Source organism: Vigna umbellata, chromosome 5 (genome assembly GCF_029865625.1).
Source record: "Vigna umbellata cultivar VRB3 chromosome 5, Vumbellata_1.0, whole genome shotgun sequence".
NCBI lineage: Eukaryota > Viridiplantae > Streptophyta > Magnoliopsida > Fabales > Fabaceae > Vigna > Vigna umbellata.
The window spans coordinates 63,157,346-63,176,596 of NC_142169.1; the positions used below are offsets into that span (position 1 = coordinate 63,157,346).

Sequence of the window (19,251 nt, forward strand, 5' to 3'; positions counted from 1 at the left end):
TGAGAAGTCAAAATCCACTAGAAATATTAAGCCTAAATATAAATAAGTAAATAATTTGGAAGTGGGTTCAAAATTACATTATAAGAAAACTTGTAAAAAATGTGCAACATGGATGACATCTATCATAAAACACAAACTCCATGGAAAGGAATCCGTGGTTTTACTTCTTCCCTCCACCAGAAACGTTAAACTTGAAGAATATGATGTCCCCATCTTGGACCACATACGTTTTACCCTCCTGTTTATACTTTCCAGCAGCCTAACAGACAATATATTAAAAGTGGTTAGGTCCCAAAAAGAAGGCAGCAATATGTACATATAGTAATAAAGATAAAGAGGGGCAATGGGGATGCTAGATCTTTGGTAGCACAAAGCACATGAAAAAGTTTCATATGCTGAAAGCAACCAATGCACATGTATAACATCAAGAGTCAGAAACCCAACAATAAAAAAGAATGCGCACATACATGTTTGGATAAATTTCTTCCCAAGCACATTTGAGACAAGAAAAATATACTGATTCGTAATTTACAGATATTAGCATCTCAAAAAAGAGTTTTTTTTTTTTTTTAACTAAGGTAATTTTAGCTTCTGAGAAAACCTTTTTTTTTTCTTGTAAATGTTTATGATGAAGTTTATTGAAACAGTTATGTTGTAAGAAATACCGAGTTCATACCTTCACAGCTGACTCACTACCGAGTTCCTTAAGATCCTCAAACTTCATCACCTGATCAGTCAAGCACTCAGATCAGTTGTTGCAAGATTGAACATATTTGTAAATATATAAATCATTGTAAGATCAAAAGTACTTAACCAGTTAAGAGAACAAATAAATTCTCAAGAAGAATCGTTATACCAATAGGTCATGAAAACAGTGGCAAGTCATTTATTCAATTTGCAATTTCAAATAACAGAATTAAGTGGTACCCTTCCTAATTAGAAATTAAAACCTGAGAGATGATTTTAAAAAAATTTCAATGCATAATGTAACTGAACAGTGTAGGCCACACAATCGACCCCATATTTGAAATAGCATGATTCATATTCTTTCTAAACCCTCAGTAAATTCATAGGGGAAGTCAGCTTGATGTGAAGGAATAATGTTATTTGTATTCAAATTTGGAATCCAACAATCCTATGTTTTATTACAAAAAAGGAATGTCACTCCTATTTTGAATCTCATCCAATTCATGGAATCCTATTTTCAATGTTGGATATAGGAGCTTTTGATGAATATCACTTTTCCAAAAGTAGCGTAATTATTGTGTTTAGCTATGTTAGATGTATAATCTTTAGTTAAACAGGGGGATGCTGTTAGGAATAAAAGAGAATGAGTTAGACACGTGTGAGACACGTGTAAGGAGAGTAATATGTTATAGTTGTTAGAAGAGAGAGAAGGTATAAATAATAAACTAAGTAGGGGGAGAGGGGGATCGGAGAATTTGTTCAGACTGGATATTTTCCAGAGGAGGAAGGTTAGGCTTCCTTGGGGTGATTCTTGTATTCTGATTCACTCATTCATCATTAATACATATATACATACTTTTCCATTCTTTATTCGAGAGTTGTGGTGAGAAGAGAGTCTTGATTAGGTTATTGGCATAAAGTAACCTAACAATTTGGTCCGACCTGCCGGATCCAAATCGGAGGAGTTGCGCGATGGAGAACAAGATGAATGCACTGGAGGAAAGGTGGGAAGGAAGATTCGATTCCATGGAAGCAATGCTTATGGAGATGCGAGCAGAGATGAGAGGAAGGGCTCGAAATGAGAGTCGCGACCGTGGAAGACGAAACATTAATCGCGACCGTGGGAGAAGAAGGAACCAGCGTCGGAGCTCCGAAGGGAGTCGCGATTCCGTCAACGCTGAACGCAAACGGCGACCACCAGAGAAGTCGGAGGACGAAGCGGAAGAGGACAGAGGAGACGTGCAACGTAGCGGGATGAAACGCATTGAACTCCCAACATTCGAAGGAGTGGACCCCATGGGCTGGATCGCGAAGGCAGAGAAATTTTTCGATCTACAGAACTTGACGGAGAGGAAGAAGATGAAGTTGGTATATACCTGTATGGAGAGAGGCGCGAGCTACTATTGGATTCGTTTCTGGCAGAAGAAAACCCGACATCCAAATTGGAAGATATTCACGGAAGCGCTGACGCGGAGGTTCGGCGAACTGAATCGAGACACCGTTTGTGAGGAGCTGGCAGCGGAGCTACAGGAGGGAAGCGTCAACAAGGACTTCCAGGAGTTGGGAAATTCGGTGCCACAAGCATCGGGAAAACCAGATCACTCATTTTCTGTTTCTGTCGATCTTGGAGCTGGCATTATAAATGGTGTTGAGGCTGTGGGGGCTATTGAGCGAAGATCAGATACTTATTCGTTGATTGGTGATCCGTTCGATCTTGGGTCGACAATGATGAACAGTGATTGCTTTCGCAATGACAAAGAAACCAAACAAAACAATTCGGCAAATAGACCATTTAATTCCGAAAGGGACAGTTCGGTGGAAAGAAAGCTTGATGAGGATATTTTGAGCTCTCAGGAGAGGAGGGTTAGGGATTGGCACTACACTCACTTGGAGCATGATTGTGCTGCTTCACTTAATAATGTTTCTCTTTCCGATTGGAATCACGATGAAGTGTATAGGAGTTTTGGAGGAGATCATGGTATGATTATAAGGGGTCACAGTTTCGTTGTTGAGTATCTGGGAGAAAGAATCACAATTCCCTTGAACCACATTGTAACAAATGTGTCAAATGATATCAAGGAGCCTGGTCAAAATTATAAAATCAAAGTTTCTACAGCAAATAACAACGATTTCTTTGGTGATACTGTTCTTGTTACTGTTTTACTGGGCAGTTTGAAGGCTGGAACTATACAGTGGTACCCACCTTTGCCACAATGGAAATGTTTTTTCGGGGAAGCGTTTTAGTTATGGAACTCTAAATACAGTGGTTCTGGAATTTCCTAGTGAAGTTTGGGATTATGCTGGGGACTACTGGGAAGCAACAAATGCGAGGAGAAACACTAGAGGTCACTACTTTATGTTTTGTAATGTTAGGAACGCAGTTGGGGTTCCTGCCCTTATTGCATTAGAAGTTGGTAAAGTAGCCACAGATGGTCAAAGATGGAGCTCTTCGGGTCATCTCAAACATGCAATTAAGGTTCTCCGAAATTTTTTTGGGCAGGATTCAGTTCCAGATCATGTTACATATGTGGTGACTGATTGGGATACTGTTTGGGGGGCGATGATGAGTGGACTACGTGAGTCTGTTAGCAAAATGGACATATTGAGCACTGGAAATGAATATATTGTTGAGATGAAGGGATTAGAAATCAGAGACAAACTTTATTTCTTTGAGTCGGGAGGTTTGGATGTGAATTTAGGAGCTACCTGTTTGGCATCCCTGGGAAAAATGAAAGTAGATTGGTGGCAGTTGAGCATGGAGATTGAGCAGGAAGAATGGAAGACATCGGTGGAGGATTCGAGGAGCAGAATGTTGGAAGTTGATAGAATCCAGGAAGAATGGAAGATATTGGAGGAGGATTTGCCACCACCCAAGCCTCCAGACTTGAATTGGAGGGCATCACCTGGGAAGGGAAGAGGAGCATTACGGCAAATAACAGTTCCCTAACTTCAACCTTGAGGACAAGGTTGATTTTGAGGGGGGGAGTAATGTTAGGAATAAAAGAGAATGAGTTAGACACGTGTGAGACACGTGTAAGGAGAGTAATATGTTATAGTTGTTAGAAGAGAGAGAAGGTATAAATAATAAACTAAGTAGGGGGAGAGGGGGATCGGAGAATTTGTTCAGACTGGATATTTTCCAGAGGAGGAAGGTTAGGCTTCCTTGGGGTGATTCTTGTATTCTGATTCACTCATTCATCATTAATACATATATACATACTTTTCCATTCTTTATTCGAGAGTTGTGGTGAGAAGAGAGTCTTGATTAGGTTATTGGCATAAAGTAACCTAACAGATGCGATTGAGCCTTTACAGATAATTTGACTGTATGATGTTTAGTTATAGAATTATAATACCAAACCATTAATTGCAGTTATATAAAAAGGAATGATAAGCCAGGTTAGAATCAAGAAATGTCAAAATTCATGAACTCAACTCACCTCAGCACAAATAAATCCCCTTTCAAAATCAGTATGGATAGTCCCTGCAGCTTGAGGAGCTTTTGTTTGGCGTCTAATTTGCCAACACTTAACCTGCAAGAAGTAAATTATACCCAAAAGGATTATTGAACATCGAAAGGCAACACAAACCATGGTGTTAGACACAGAAAAACTGCGGGGAAAATTGTTTAAGAGAAGCATTGCAGACATCCCAATGATGGTTATCATACACATAAAAAAGAAGCAGCACCAAGGCACAGGAAATTATGCGAACTGGCAGAGTAAAATGCCAGTAAAAAAGTTTTCATAAGCAACCTAAGTACACCTGATGTTATATTGTGAGACAAACAGCAACAGAAATAGCAATTATCAGACAAGTAAAAGAAGTACCACCAAGGTAACTCAACTGGGAAACATGTCAAGAGTTAAAAAAAAATTGAGGTCAGTTACACTAGTTCAAAGTTAATTTAACAACTATTCTGCATATTAGTTACTTTCTTATTGCACTGTCGCAATCAACAAAATTATATATGGAAGTCAGTTTACTTCATGTGCACAATAAAAGCTAAGTACTCCCTCCACAACCTTTTATAAGAACCTTCCGAAAAATTTGTCTCAGTCTCCCTCCAAATTGTCTACTGCAGCGTGTTTTGTCACAAAAATACCCACAACAACTACCAAAAAAAATCTATTCAATAAATAACAAGTACCAGCAAACTAATTTCTTGAGTTCTCACTCAAAAAAATTCCACTAAAAAATATTAATTAGCAGAGAAAAATTCTGGGAAGGGATTAAGTAAAGAAAGAAACAATTAGTTAGGTAGAAAGAGATTAAGAGAGTAGGGTTGCAAAAATTTAAAGAATAACTTTGGAAAAGTTGTACAAACTGTTGACAATTTTAATGCCACTAACTAAATTACTTAATTCTTATGAAGTGGTTAAAAGAGTCCAATTTGCTGGGTGTACCTATAATTTAAGATGAGTTCCTACTAACTTCACATTACTAACAGTTTGGTGTAATATGATGCATAAATATTGTTTATACAATAGGAAAGAAAAGACATTAAGCTGAAACTGTATTTCTGAGACAGTACGGAAGCTTTATTTATGTTCAGAAAACAGAATCAATTCAGTAATTCCAATATTGAATAGTATTTGTTAGCATAAAGCTAAAGAGCAGAAATTTTGATGATGTCTCAGTCAAGTTTTAAGTGATCTTATTGCAGGAAGATCTTCATGAAGACTTGTTTTTATATTAAAGCTTTTATAATTTAGTAGATTTATGTATAGGATGTGGTTTATATTTGATTCTATGTATTGTTTGCCTTAGGTTGCGTTAAAATTTATTTGAATCAGAAAACCTCATTTTATACTCAAGATAATTGATTATCAATTTATAATAATCTATTATCAGTAATCAATTATGACTTGCCATAATTGATTGTAATGAGCAACTATGAGAATTTTTAAGCAAGTGTTTTTATCGTTGTTCATTCATTAAATGCATAATTAATTACTATAATTGGATAATTGATTATCACACGTTAATTAGTTGACAACGAATTTTTGGAGGTATCCTTGAGTGAGATCTCTATAAATTAGATTCAGACTTGGTGTTGAACCTTGTACTGTGGCTTTGAGAACTTAGTGTGTTGGCATAAAGCGAGAACTTTCACAGGAAGTGTGATTGAGTGTTGTTGTTGTTGCTGAGTTAAAAGCCTATCATCCTTCGTGAAGGATTCAAAGGAGGTGTTCATCCTTTGTGAAGATTCAGAGGAGGTGTTCATCCCTTGTGGGTTATAGGGAAAGTGACTTTCATCTCTTGAGGTAACAACAGAGGTGGTTTCTAAACTTTTACAAATTGTTTCTTTGTGATTGTAATTTGTAATTGTTTTGTAAGTAGTGAACGGTTTATCTTGATTTGAGATAAGCGACTGGATGTAGGATTGGTAAGATCCGAACCAGGATAAAATCATCTGTGCAAATTTCTCTCAACCTTACTCTCTTTATTTGTTATTTTTATTTACTTGGTAAGTTTAATTAAGTAGAAATTAAAAGGCACACGTTCGTATTAAAAACTCTCTTGGTTTATTATTCCACGCTAATCATTTCGCTGCAGCCGCTCTGACAATATGTTTACATGATAAAATTTGTAGAAAAATGACAGATGCACTTGAATATCACACAATGGTCAGGACTCACGAAGATGTTTGTTTACACATGGCATAATCATCTCAACAGTTAACAGCAGAGAAACTAAAAGTTAATAATTTGATGAGGTTGATGCACAAATCCCACAGCAGATTTATAAAAAATAAGACTGTCTTTATTATCACTGTGAACGTAGGTATGTGGATATATTACCTCATCAGGTCCAGCCGTGAAAAAATAAATGAGATTAATAGCGGAAAACCCAGTCTTTATTATTTTGGGAAGAGCACTGTTGAAATGAAGAAAATAACAGTTAATATGAAGCATATAGAATATAAGTACATACCAACGCTTCAATCTTAACAAGCATCCAACAAAAATTTGTAGTGAAAGGAATAAAAGACTGGTAGCAAAATTTAATGCTTTGATCAGCAGGTTTTGCATGGAACAGGATTCTAATTGATCTAGTTGTAAATATTTTCAGTAAAAAAAGGATATACGGGTTTTAGGTATAGAAGAACTTACAAAGACATTATTATCACAATTAAACAAATTTGGGGGATCAAATTTTTGGATAAAGATTGCAGGATATAAAGATTGCACAACAACCATATTAAAGAGACAGGTGTTCCTAATTCTACAATCAAACATTTAACAGCAGCACAATACATATATTGAACAAACCTTTGAATTTTGTTCTCCTCACAATACTTAGCTGCTTCATCTGGTGGCAGATCTGAAAAATTCCTCTCGAAAGCACAGCTGAAAGGAATTATTTGCTCACCACCATGCTCCTGGACCCTGGAGACCAAAGGTGTCAAATGCTAATTAAATTTATTTTGAACATTACAAAATAGCAAGCATTGAGAGAATAATAAGGATAAACATAAAATTAATGCTCCATATGAAAATAAATTAAAAGAAAATACTATTACTTAAGGAAAACAATATGTGAATAATTAGTTAAGATTTCCTCCTGAATGGAGTGGGTACACTGCTTTAACAGAAAATCAGTATGAAATTAGTATTCAAATTTCAAACAGAAAAAACATTATAATCTTCATTCTAATAATATCTTTTCAACTTAACAGCCATAAGAATTGAAAACCATTGTCATGTGGCCAAATTATGTGGGTGAAGGAAGCAAGCAGTTAAAGGTTCCCTGTCAGTATTCTGATGGATAAACTACCCATTCATGACCTAGTGTGGATCCTTACTTTACAGCAGTGTGGGATTACATCAAGTCCTAAAAATTCAAGCTCAAAAAATAGCATCAAGTCGTGTGATCCGAATTCTAGGTCAGCATCCCATCAGACTTGTGCACTCGCATCCAATACTTGCCTTCTTTGAAGCCACAAAATCGTATTACAGTAATATAATAAAAAAGTCGAATACAATTTTCCTATTAGTTTCCAAAGTTTCATTTTTCTTTTATAGAAAACATCATAATAGTTAAAACTCGAGAATTGGTAATTTGATAAAAGGATAGTGAAATTATTTAAGCTTTGTTAATAATTTTAGATTTAGTATATGCAAAATATGTAGAATGCAAGTCAGCTATCTTTATACGTACTTATTAGGATGTAACTAACTCAACCAAGCTGGTAATTACTCTTATTCATTTACTGCAAACACTGCACAAATAACAGAGCTTATGTGTGTTGAAGAGCTCATAGTTTCAGTTCAACTTTTCTAATAATAATAAATTGTTTAGGCAGAACTTTAAAATAAATTACATAGGCGCACTTGAGATGCAGCAACTATATTGTAATTATAAGAGAATGCCTTTATTATTTGCAGTTATACTCTTACTTACACCCACTCCGGTACTGTGCTCTTGTTACCTAGGGTATCACTGATACGAGCCTAAATCAAAGCCAGGAATGGAATGTAAGGGAGAAAACCCATATCCTTTGTGCATCAAGGCATAATTGTAGACCAAACATAGATACATTTTCTATCGCTTAAGAAAACAACAGCATCTTTTACACAGATCTTTGAAAAGACATCCAAGTAACATAAAATTCAGAAGAAAGGCCACTAAACATGCACCATATGTTGTATACCTTGCACATAAATATGTAGGATACTTAGCACCCACTTTTGACATCCTTCAGACTCATACAGAGGTAGTCATGCAAATAGACAACGCTAAATTATTCATGAAAGTAAAGTGTGATTAAAAAAAAAAAAATACATACCAAGCATGAATTTTGGGCAGAAACTTGTTCTTTTTTCTTTGGTAATCCTTTTCAGTCATATTAACCTGTGAAAGATATTTAAGTACGTACACAGAATTAGAAATTTCATATAAATTGATCTGAAGTACATGACACTAAAGAATGATGTGTCATGATGTAACACGTCACTTTGCTAGGAAAATAATTTACAAAGGCACAAACATAGAAATGTTGTAATTGGTGAGTATGAAACAAAAAGAAACTGTGATTGGGCATCAATTAATATCACGGTAGCAAATTTCAACTAATAAAGAGACTAAAATCACATAGTTGTGATACCTAAAGGACTGAATAGGAACAACTAAAATTTAGGAGAACAAAATCATACATTTACAATACAGAGGACCCAATTGGCACAAACAAAACCTGAGAGACCAAGATTGCACAATTGTAATATCCAAGACCAAATGTGCAATATATCTTGAAACGTCTACATGCAAGTATGCGCAACAGACAGTCTTCACAAATAAAAGGTATGTGTGGATTTTGAATGATATATGCGACCTGAGTGCATGAGATATATGCGACTTGAGTGCATGATTTGCCAACATGTATGGTCGAAATGCCTTTGATATATAATAATTAACACTCATCCATATTTTAATTTTAACCAAACTATAATTTGGAGTAAATCACAATAAGCAATTACATCATCAATACTTTCCAAGCAATCTGGCTATAGTTGAGCCATATATTCTCAAAAGAAACACAAATGATTTACTAACCTAATTGTTTCTCGATTAAAAACGTATTGTTAGTCTCATCACATGGGCACGGATGGTTTTATATACTATGGTGCTGCATATGTGTAAAGAAAAACATGCAAAGTATAGAAACATTGCCCAGGTTTTAAAACAAACAGATCAACATCAGCTACCTCGTCTCATTATTCAATTTTCATTCCCAATAATATGAACCTCAAAGCAAAAATAAACTAGTAAAGTTAATATAAGATGAGGTATTAAATAGTATCCAACGTGCATTGTAAACAATAAGGCGTTTGTACTCCAAAGCCAAACAAATTTTCTACTGAGAGAATGTTACCAAGTATACAACAGGCTTGGCAGTAAGTAACTGAAAGGAATTCAAAATCTCAATATCAGCAGCCTTCCATTCACCTAGACGTATATCTTTTCCTTCCTGAAGCAATGCCTTCACCTGAAGACATGAAATTGGCACCATAATTTTCATCCACTATGTATCCACACATTTTTGGTATGTATACAATTGAACAAATAAGAGTATAGAATGTGACAGTGGCAATTAAGTGACAGCATGATATCACATGAGATTTTGCAAGGCATAAGATAAATGCATCCACAGACAAAAAAACTGTGCTTTTTGACACGAGCCAAGACATGTATGACCAACTTTAATTTGAATCATTTGACCAATTACATTCTCATCCATACAGTACCATGAGAAATGATCATAAACAGAGGATATTAAGAAAAATTCAATTCCAATCATGAACAACAAATGAAATGTGAAATAAGCAGGAAGTATCGTAACTCCAAATAAAAATCAAGAAAACCTTCAGGCACCAAATCATATGACTAGTTCCATGAAACCATTTGATGAAAGTCTTTCAATCAACAATAACCACAAAAGTGAAATACATTTTCTCTTGATCAGAAACAAGTAACATTTTACACAGCAATTGTAAGAAATTAACAGCAACAATGAATACCAAAATATGTCTAAAGTATAACCCTTATGTTTGAGAGTATGCTAGAAGCTTCTACTGTTTTTTTATGCATAATACACTATGGAACCTCAAAGAGAACCCTGTCACTGAAAGCATTGCACATACCACCAAAACAAAAAACAGATTCGAGATACAAGTAAGAAAATTGTGCCAGTTTATTTTAATAAATACAACACGTACGCACCAAACTTCAAACTATATACAATATAAGATATATAATACAAGGGATGACCATTTCATCATTGGGGGAATAAAATAAATCATATAAATTCTCAGAAGATAAAATCGTACCCTTTGACAACATTCAAGTTCAATTTTTAACTGTTTGTCATTGCTCCTCTTCATGCTTTTCTCAACATCTTCTATCTTTCTTTCCATGAATTCAACATCCTAGAATTTTATGCAAAGGGCGGAAGCAGTTATATATACTACAGTATACAAACAGATCTAGCAGTAAGTTATAAACTTCATATCTACACAAAAGACTAAATTCATAATGATGAAAAAACAGAAATTAAAGCTAAATGAAGGATGAGGGATCCTCCTTGATGGTAGAGAAAACGATAACACGCCGAAAAAATATCCAATGGAGCAAAGCTGCCCATTTGATCCACATATCTGTATGGAAAAGCCCTTTAAAAAGGCATATACTTTGCAAATTGTCAATAAAATTAATTGTCCAAAAGTCAGTTTACTACGAATAAGAAAGTTGCTAATTATACCTTCAGCCTCAATTCTTCAGTAATGATCTCCAAATCCCTAACTGGGTCAACAGTATCATCTACATGAATAATGTCCGGATCCTCAAATGCACCTAGCAAGAATTAGGTCTCTAGGTCAACTACCAATTCACATAAAAATGTCATAAACTCATAATGCAGTAATAACAAAAGAGATCCTCGGAGAAAATTAGGCATCATCTTACGTAAAACATGGAAAATTCCATCAACAGCACGAATGTGAGATAAAAAACTATTCCCCAATCCTTGCCCCTGATGAGCACCTCGGACCAATCCAGCTATGTCATGGATTTCTAAGAAAGCTGAGACCTGAGTTTCATGTTGAACAAACACGTCATAACACAGAAAAAAAAAAATAGACCAATTTATCAATAACAGACAACTAACAGAATATGTCAGGAGAAACAGATAGACTTGTAAGTTGGGTACAGCTCGAGCGTAAGCTCACAGATTATTTACAAAATTGAACTACAATTAGCAAGGCCAACACAGATTCAGTAAAGATGATACGAGTTCCATCACATACCTCACTTTTTGGCTTGTATAATTGGCAAAGCCACTCAAACCGTTCGTCGGGTATATTGACCCGCGCCTCATTAGGCTCAATGGTACAAAAGGGGAAGTTCTCAGCAGGTATTGCCAACTTGGTGAGAGTATTAAAAAGAGTAGATTTCCCAACATTTGGCAAGCCAACCTGAACAAAGAACAATAACTAGCATAAAAAAAATGTATAAAGTGTTATCATACAAAGTTCTCATTTGACTAACTCGTTCAAGCATTTAGAAACAAGTATAAAGCAACTAAGCTTTCACAGTTCACCAGTTCAGTTCCAATGCATAACAACTATTATCTAAGTCCCACATAAAAATAAGCAAGATGGAAACAAAATCAACGCAACCGACATATGATGCTGAAAGAAGGAGGACCCATTTTTGCTATTGGAAAAGGGTAGCTGAGAATACTGTCAAAATCGAAAATTAGTGGATTTGGCGAGAGAAGTAAGAAGCATACAATGCCAATTTTGAGGTGAGAAGAGAATCGACCGAGGATGGGTCGCTCAGCTGGGGCTTCCTTGGATTTGGCAGATTTGGGAGGCATTTTAAGGGGCAAAGGGCTTTGGTTCGATTCCAATGATGAACTGAAGAACAAGAAGAGCGCTTCGAATCTCAGTTCGTGGTTTGTAGGGTTTTGTACTAGGGAAAGCGAGTCACTATACTATTCTTCTCATTTTTATTTTTTATTTTTATTTTTTATTATTATGGAAAGGCACAAAAAATAAAAACAAGTATTTGAGGGCACTTATTATATATTTCTCTTTTTATACGAGACAATGTTATCGATTGGATTAAAAAAATTATATTTTAACTGATAATTTTATGTATTATTAGTGTAAAAAATAGATTATAACTACTCCAAAAATCATTTTATGAATTTTAAATTGTCATTATTACTAAATTCAATAAATTTATCAAGATTTTTGTATCAAATATATGCAAAATTATATTATTGTACATCAATTAATTTCTCTCAACATCTCCAATAATGGAATAATGAAATTTATTTCTTAGAATCTTTACTCTTTTATGAGATTAAATAGTTTGCGAATTATACATGCTAAAAAGTAGTTTGTGAAAATTTTACTTCAAAACAAATCTCTGATTTTAGAATAGAATAATTAGTCCAGAGTCAAATAACATTTTCAACAAATGTAATAATTTCAAAAGGTTACGTTTGTTATTTCACTGTAATGGGTGAAAAAGGAAATACTAAAAGTGCAAAAAGTAAAAGCTTCGTGTTTATTCATTTGAAATCCAAATTTGATTTTCTGGGCATTATAGACCAGCTATGGCCCATTCTTCTTCTTCTCCACATTTTTTTTCCTACTCCATAAATAAAGTGAACCAAAAAATTGTATCACCTTTTATTAATTTATTTGTTGTCATTTCCGAATTACAATTTTCAAAATACATTTTTTTTTTTATTTGGAATGACTATTGCAAAAATATATATAACCGCTTTGATATTGGATGCACATTGTTTATATTCCAAAATGGAATACATTCTCATGTTCTTTAACGATTATTCTAAAAGGTATTTTTATTTTACTTTTTAAAATAGCTATTTTGAAAATTTGGGTGCATATTATTTATATGTAGGAATGGAAAACTTAATTTATATTCCGGAATAGAGAGTACATTATTTACGTCTTAAAATATATTTTGATTTGCATAAATGTGTCTTGGAGTGGACATCCTTAAATATAAACTATATTTCAAAATGACTATTTTGAATTATTAAAAAATTACGTTTCAAAATAATCATTTCGAACTGTAAAATCATATTTTAATATTGATATTCTAGAATATAAAAAATACATTATGTAATGAGATGTACATAATTTGTGGAATTTATTAATGTTTGTTAGATTAAAAAGGGTGTAGGAGAACTTTTATGAGATTGATAAAGAACAAACTCAAGTGACGACATTTAGTTTAATAATAACAATAAAACACATAATATTAACACAGTAACGATTGTAATATTAACAATATTACTAATCATGAAAATAATACTAGTAATCATAACATTAAGAATCTTAATATAATAAAATTGGTGACAAGTCATTGGAGCAATGATGTCAATGATTATATTATTATTTATATTAGCATATATGAAATACTCTTTTTCAACCCAAAACAATGTACAAGTGAAGTGTGATTGTATCCTTAACATTATTTATAATTTACTTCAAAATCAGTTACCAGAATCTTAATACATACATATATTTTTTCCTTTGAAAGCATGCACTAAATTGATGCAGACAAAAAGTTCTGCATTTTGTTTTCAATGACAAAAAGCACATCATCTATAGCATTGAGAAATAATAACATTCTGCTAAGCTTTCAAGGAGCAAGATCCCAGGAATACAATTTCATTGCATACTAAGGAGAGCATATAACAAACGTTGGTACCTGTTTTAGGCAAAATGTCAATAATAACTTGCCCATTGCACTACCAAGTATACAAAAATAAGATGAAAAATACTAACAGTAAACATGAATAGTTGAATTCAATAAAACAAATTGAAAGAATATGTAAAGCATATATTTGCTATAAGGTCATTCATTCATTCATTCATGGTTCTCCAATGCAGTTACTCACTAGCATTCAGAAATCACTGAACTCAAATTGCAGCACTCACTTCTCTTACTCATTCTCTTGTTGTGTGGACTGAATCAGATTCAGCTGTGTGTTTGTGATCAAAACCAACTTCATCTTGGCTTGAAGAGTCTTGTACCATTTCTAGTCCTTCATCTTTTGGACCTCTCAAAGCATGATTACTACCAGAGAAGGAAGTTTCTGTGGTGTCCCTGTTGAGCCATGCTTCGTGTAGTTGTAACACATACTCCAAATGCCACAACACCTCCCCCATGGTAGGACGGCTCTTTCCATCATCAGCAAGACATTTTTCTGCAATCTCTCCAAACTTGGACAATGATTCAGGACAATAGTTTCCTCTGAGATGAGGGTCAATGATTGTGTCAAGTGATCTTTGCCTCTGCCATCTCATTGCCCATTCTGCAAGATTGATCTGATCTTTAGGCAAGGTGGGGTTTATCACAGCTCTAGCACAGACAACTTCAAACAACACAACTCCAAAGGAGTATACATCTGACTTCTCAGTCAATTGCTGCCTTCTGAAGTACTCAGGATCTAGATAGCCAAAACTTCCTTTCACAGCTGTGCTAACATGGGTGTGTTCAAAGGCTGGACCATCTTTTGACAATCCAAAATCAGACATTTTGGCTACAAAGTTCTCATCTAGCAGAATATTGGTTGTCTTGACATCCCTGTGAATGATTCCACGGTCAGCACCTGTGTGAAGGTAGTGCAATCCCCTTGCAGCACCAATGCACACTTCTAGGCGCTGCTTCCAAGGTAAGGGAGGAAGATCACTCCCAAATAGGTGGCTTCTGAGAGTTCCATTGGCCATGTACTCATAAACCAAGATCATTTCATTCTTCTCTTCACAGAAACCAATTAAGGACACCAGATGCCTGTGTCTGAGTTTTGACAGCATCTCAATTTCTGTCTCAAATTCAGCCAGGCCTTGCTCAGATTGGGGGTTGGCTCGCTTAATTGCAGCCAGAACACCGTCTTCAATCTCCCCCTTGTACACCTTTCCAAAGCCTCCAACTCCAATTACCAAACTGTCATCAAAGTGGTTTGTTGCAGCATTGATTTCTGCCAATGTAAACCTCTTGCCAACTCTAACTGAGGCCACTGATCCGTATAGCTTTTGGGTTCCTGCTGATCCCTTGCCACCCACAGAGTTGTTCACAGCAGCTCCTCCATAGAGGAACAATGGTCTCCAACCCTGAGGGTTGTTTTTGGTATCACTTGATTCCTTCCTCTTGCTTTTACAGAAACAGAATACAAGAACTATAAGTGCAACTACAGCTAAAGAAGCTACACCTGCTCCAACTCCCACCCAGACAGCCATTGCTTTTGATTTGCTCCCTGGATTACCACCTATGTCAAACCTCTCAACACGTGCAAGATTTCCATTTCGACTGAGCTTGAAAACCTCCAGACCATTCAAGAGAGCATCAGTTCCTGCAGCACCAGCAGCAGTGTCGGGACCGAGTTGAACCCAAACCGTGTCAATCTTTGATGACACAGGATCAAAATAGTCCAAGTGATATGCTCTGTTCATCCCTCCAGCACGCACAAACACATCAACATTATCCGCAGCTGTCCTATTGTTTATGTAGATTCTAAATATTCTCTCATTTGCCCTGTCATAAACCAGCTCACAGAAATGCATACGGATCAAATAATCAAAGTCGGGATCTACTTCAAATTTCCATGACATGTTGAACCTTTTGTCCAAGACTTCAGAGTTGGACATTGTCCTCGCAGTTTCATACACCAGGAGAGGAGCCACCGAAGTATCGTTCACGGAAGAATATGTAATGTTAGAATTGTTCTTAATTCCAGACCCAGCATTTTCTATGATCATATAACCAGAATCCACTTCCCATGTCCTCCAAAGATCACGATCCTGATTGGACTGAACCTCAGGACCACCGACATTCAGCCTATACATGGTCTCCATCCCATGTCCGGACAAATTTAAGTTTCCACCACCAACTCTACTAACTGATCCAGAAAAAAGCTCACCCACAACTGGGACAATCTCAATGGCATTGACGAAGCCAAAGGAGCTTCTGTCTGGAACGAACTCAATCACAAGCATATCCCCATTCACAGTCAGAATATATTCTTTTACCAAGAAGAATGAACTAGCATTTCTTCCAGAATTCAGCAAGTTCATATTCTTGTGGGATATCTTACCAGGAACATCAAACTCTGATAACAGTTTCAGACCATTGGCCACAACACCAAATGAGGACTCGTTCACATTGAAGTCGTCAATCGCAAAGGGGCAAAAATGGAACCTAACAAAGTAGTTTCCTTTAACATCTTTGATTGTGTAATTCAAAGGAACAGTGAAAATTCTGGCTGTTTTATAGAGAGGATCATAGATTGAACTGCCACTTAATGTAGAAGTGTTAGCAACAACACTGGGGGTGCTTAGGGTGACATTGTTATCGGTGGCCAAGTCCCCCAGCCATCTTCTACCATCAACATTCAAAGAAGAGTTTGAACCACAATTTAAGAGGATAGACTTCGTTTGAGCATCCACAGTGCCCACTGTCGCAGACACTACCACAAGAATCAGAACAAAATAGAGTCCCTCCCCAAGGACACTCACCATGGTAACAATTCCTCCAGTAAGACCTTTTTTATCTTTAGAAAAAGAAGCAAAATTTGGAAAGGGAAAGCTTACAAAACAAACCAGATACAGAAAAAAACAACATAGACCCAGAAAGCCAACACTGCCCAATCACAGAAACAATCTCGTATTTCCCAAGATCTTGAATAAGGAAGCACGAAAGTTGAAGCCTTTATGGATAGCTAGACAAAACAATCTTCTGGGGCGTATGAATGTCCATTTTCCACACCATGGGAGACACTACAATACAAAGAGATGAAAAGAAAAACCCACCTCCAGCTTTAGCTGAACACAATCAATCCTCCAACAAACAGAAACAGCAATTCACAGATCTGAACTTGAACGGGCAAAAAACCAATGCAAGGTGTGGCAGTGCACCATGAATGACAAAGAAAGACAACAACTTAGCTAAGTTGCGATAAGGAATCCAGAGAAAAATACTATAAAAACAAAGATGTCACCCAAAATGGGCTCTTTCCTGAATAAACAAACAAGGAAAATCAGAACATGGGTGTGGTTGGAAACAGATTGGAAAAGTTGCAATTCATCTGTGCTTGTTTTTGTATCTTTTACAATAAGCCAAGAATCGGACACTGTTTAATAGGTACTTTATCTTTTCTCCTCTTCTTCTAACTGATATGCCATAATTGGTAACAGTAGCAAAGTTTCCCTTGATTTGATTTGACATCTAAAAAAGTTTAAGATAAACCTTTATGTAACGAACCAATTTTGCATTGGTTTATTTTCAGATATTTATTATCTGACATACACAACGAGAGATGCATTACTAATGCAACAAAAAATTACACTCGGCTAATGATAATTTGATAAATTAATTGTATGATTTTTAAGATATTAAATATAAAAGTTACATTGATAATCGGATTTCAAACTCACTGTTTTGTTATAAAGACAGTTTTTTATTTAACTATAATTAATGCACATGATATATAAATTAAAACTAAAATGTCCATATTTAATATCCTGATTCTTGATTCATGCAAAATCAGTAGTAAGATAGTAAAAAAAGTGCATTTGAAGAAAACCACTAAAGAAATTTGAAAACTATAAATATTGGCTTTCTTGGAAAAAAAAATATCTGAAATATAGAAAAGATGAGAGTAATATTTCCTTTTTTCTTTATTTAAAAGTGGTATTAATGAAAAATGCAAAGAAGGTAATTTGAAGAAAATGGTTAGTACTTGATTGAGAAAATTAATAGGAGAAAGAAAGGATGCAATGATTGATGAGAAGGGTGGTTCCATAATCCATAATTTGTGATGATAGTGAGATGGGATGGATCACATGCCATTGTCCTCCACATCATCAATTGTGCAATTATCTTCCCCATGCCCATAACTCACAGTTCCTTTTTCATAATTATTATTAAAAAATAACCATTATGTATTAACCACAATTAATCATAGATATGTTTTTAGTGAGATTTCACTATATAAAGGTCAAATTCAAAGAATAAATAATATCTTTTTCATAAAACCAAAAAAAAAACATGATTATTTGAACTTATGGATAGAACACTAAAATTATTATTTAGATATCTAACTAGCATTAAATGCTTTAATTTTGAAGTCTTTGAAGATATTTATTTACATAGAAATTTTAAGAATAAATTTAATAATGTTCTGTAAAAGAGTGCGGTGCACCGAAAGCGGTGTCTCGTGTTATTATTCCGTACTGAGAGTACCCCTTAAGGGGTCCTTCTATTTTGCTTCCACATTACCCTTACACTATGCTATACCCTACATATTTTATATGCCATTCACTTCAATTATTTCACACTTACCAATATATTGCTACTACTGGACTAAACTCAAAAGCTTCGTACCAATAAAATAATCATCATTGCTATCCAGATACATTCACTCTACCACCACTTTTCTATTTTCTATTTATTTTATTTTTCTTCAAAATATTTTTATACGATAATGAAAATGTCACCTTAGTTTAATCTTTGGCACCAGAGACACTGATAAAATATTATTAATTAAAGTGTGTGTATTATTAATTATATATTTTTAACATTTTATTCATGGCAATGTGTATACATTAAGAAACAGACTATTATTAACATTTGAATTAGAATATCGTAATATTGTAGGTGTATTAACTTAAATAGTATTCCCATATGTTTAACTGTTTTGTGTTTAAGTGAATGTAGTTTATATTAATACTTGTTTTGACAACCAATCTTATAATATATATATATATATATATATATAAATATATATATAATTTGTATAGTATAGTCGGACGATCATCCCTATGTGACAAAAAATAGGATGGATAATCTAATTTGATAAATACTCAAAACGAAATTAAAATAAATTTAAAATTTGTTTGGCCTGTTATGAGCAAAAGTTGGAGAGTCAATTTCAATAACATTCTTACTAAAGAGATATTAAGAAACATATTTAAATATAAATATTAGTTAGTGTAATAAGTCGGAGATTGAATAGTGATTAAG

The 19,251-nt window shown here is 34.8% G+C and overlaps 2 protein-coding genes across 2 annotated transcripts; both read right to left on the reverse strand.

The window, feature by feature from the left end:
* LOC124845176 (GTP binding protein) lies at positions 1–12,170 on the reverse strand. The gene is made up of 12 exons (XM_088115557.1): positions 11,978–12,170; positions 11,493–11,660; positions 11,152–11,275; positions 10,949–11,040; positions 10,518–10,616; positions 9,563–9,676; positions 8,480–8,544; positions 6,963–7,079; positions 6,492–6,567; positions 4,128–4,220; positions 677–727; positions 1–259 (listed from the first exon to the last, which is right to left on the reverse strand). The coding sequence occupies exons 1-12, from the start codon at positions 12,062–12,064 to the stop codon at positions 161–163; spliced, it is 1,185 nt and encodes a 394-aa protein (XP_087971683.1). The 5' UTR covers positions 12,065–12,170; the 3' UTR covers positions 1–160.
* Positions 12,171–13,833: 1,663 nt separating this feature from the next.
* Positions 13,834–17,422, reverse strand: HERK2 (hercules receptor kinase 2). Its single transcript, XM_047322253.2, has one exon. The coding sequence runs from the start codon at positions 16,746–16,748 to the stop codon at positions 14,178–14,180; it is 2,571 nt and encodes an 856-aa protein (XP_047178209.2). The 5' UTR covers positions 16,749–17,422; the 3' UTR covers positions 13,834–14,177.
* Positions 17,423–19,251: the final 1,829 nt, after the last annotated feature.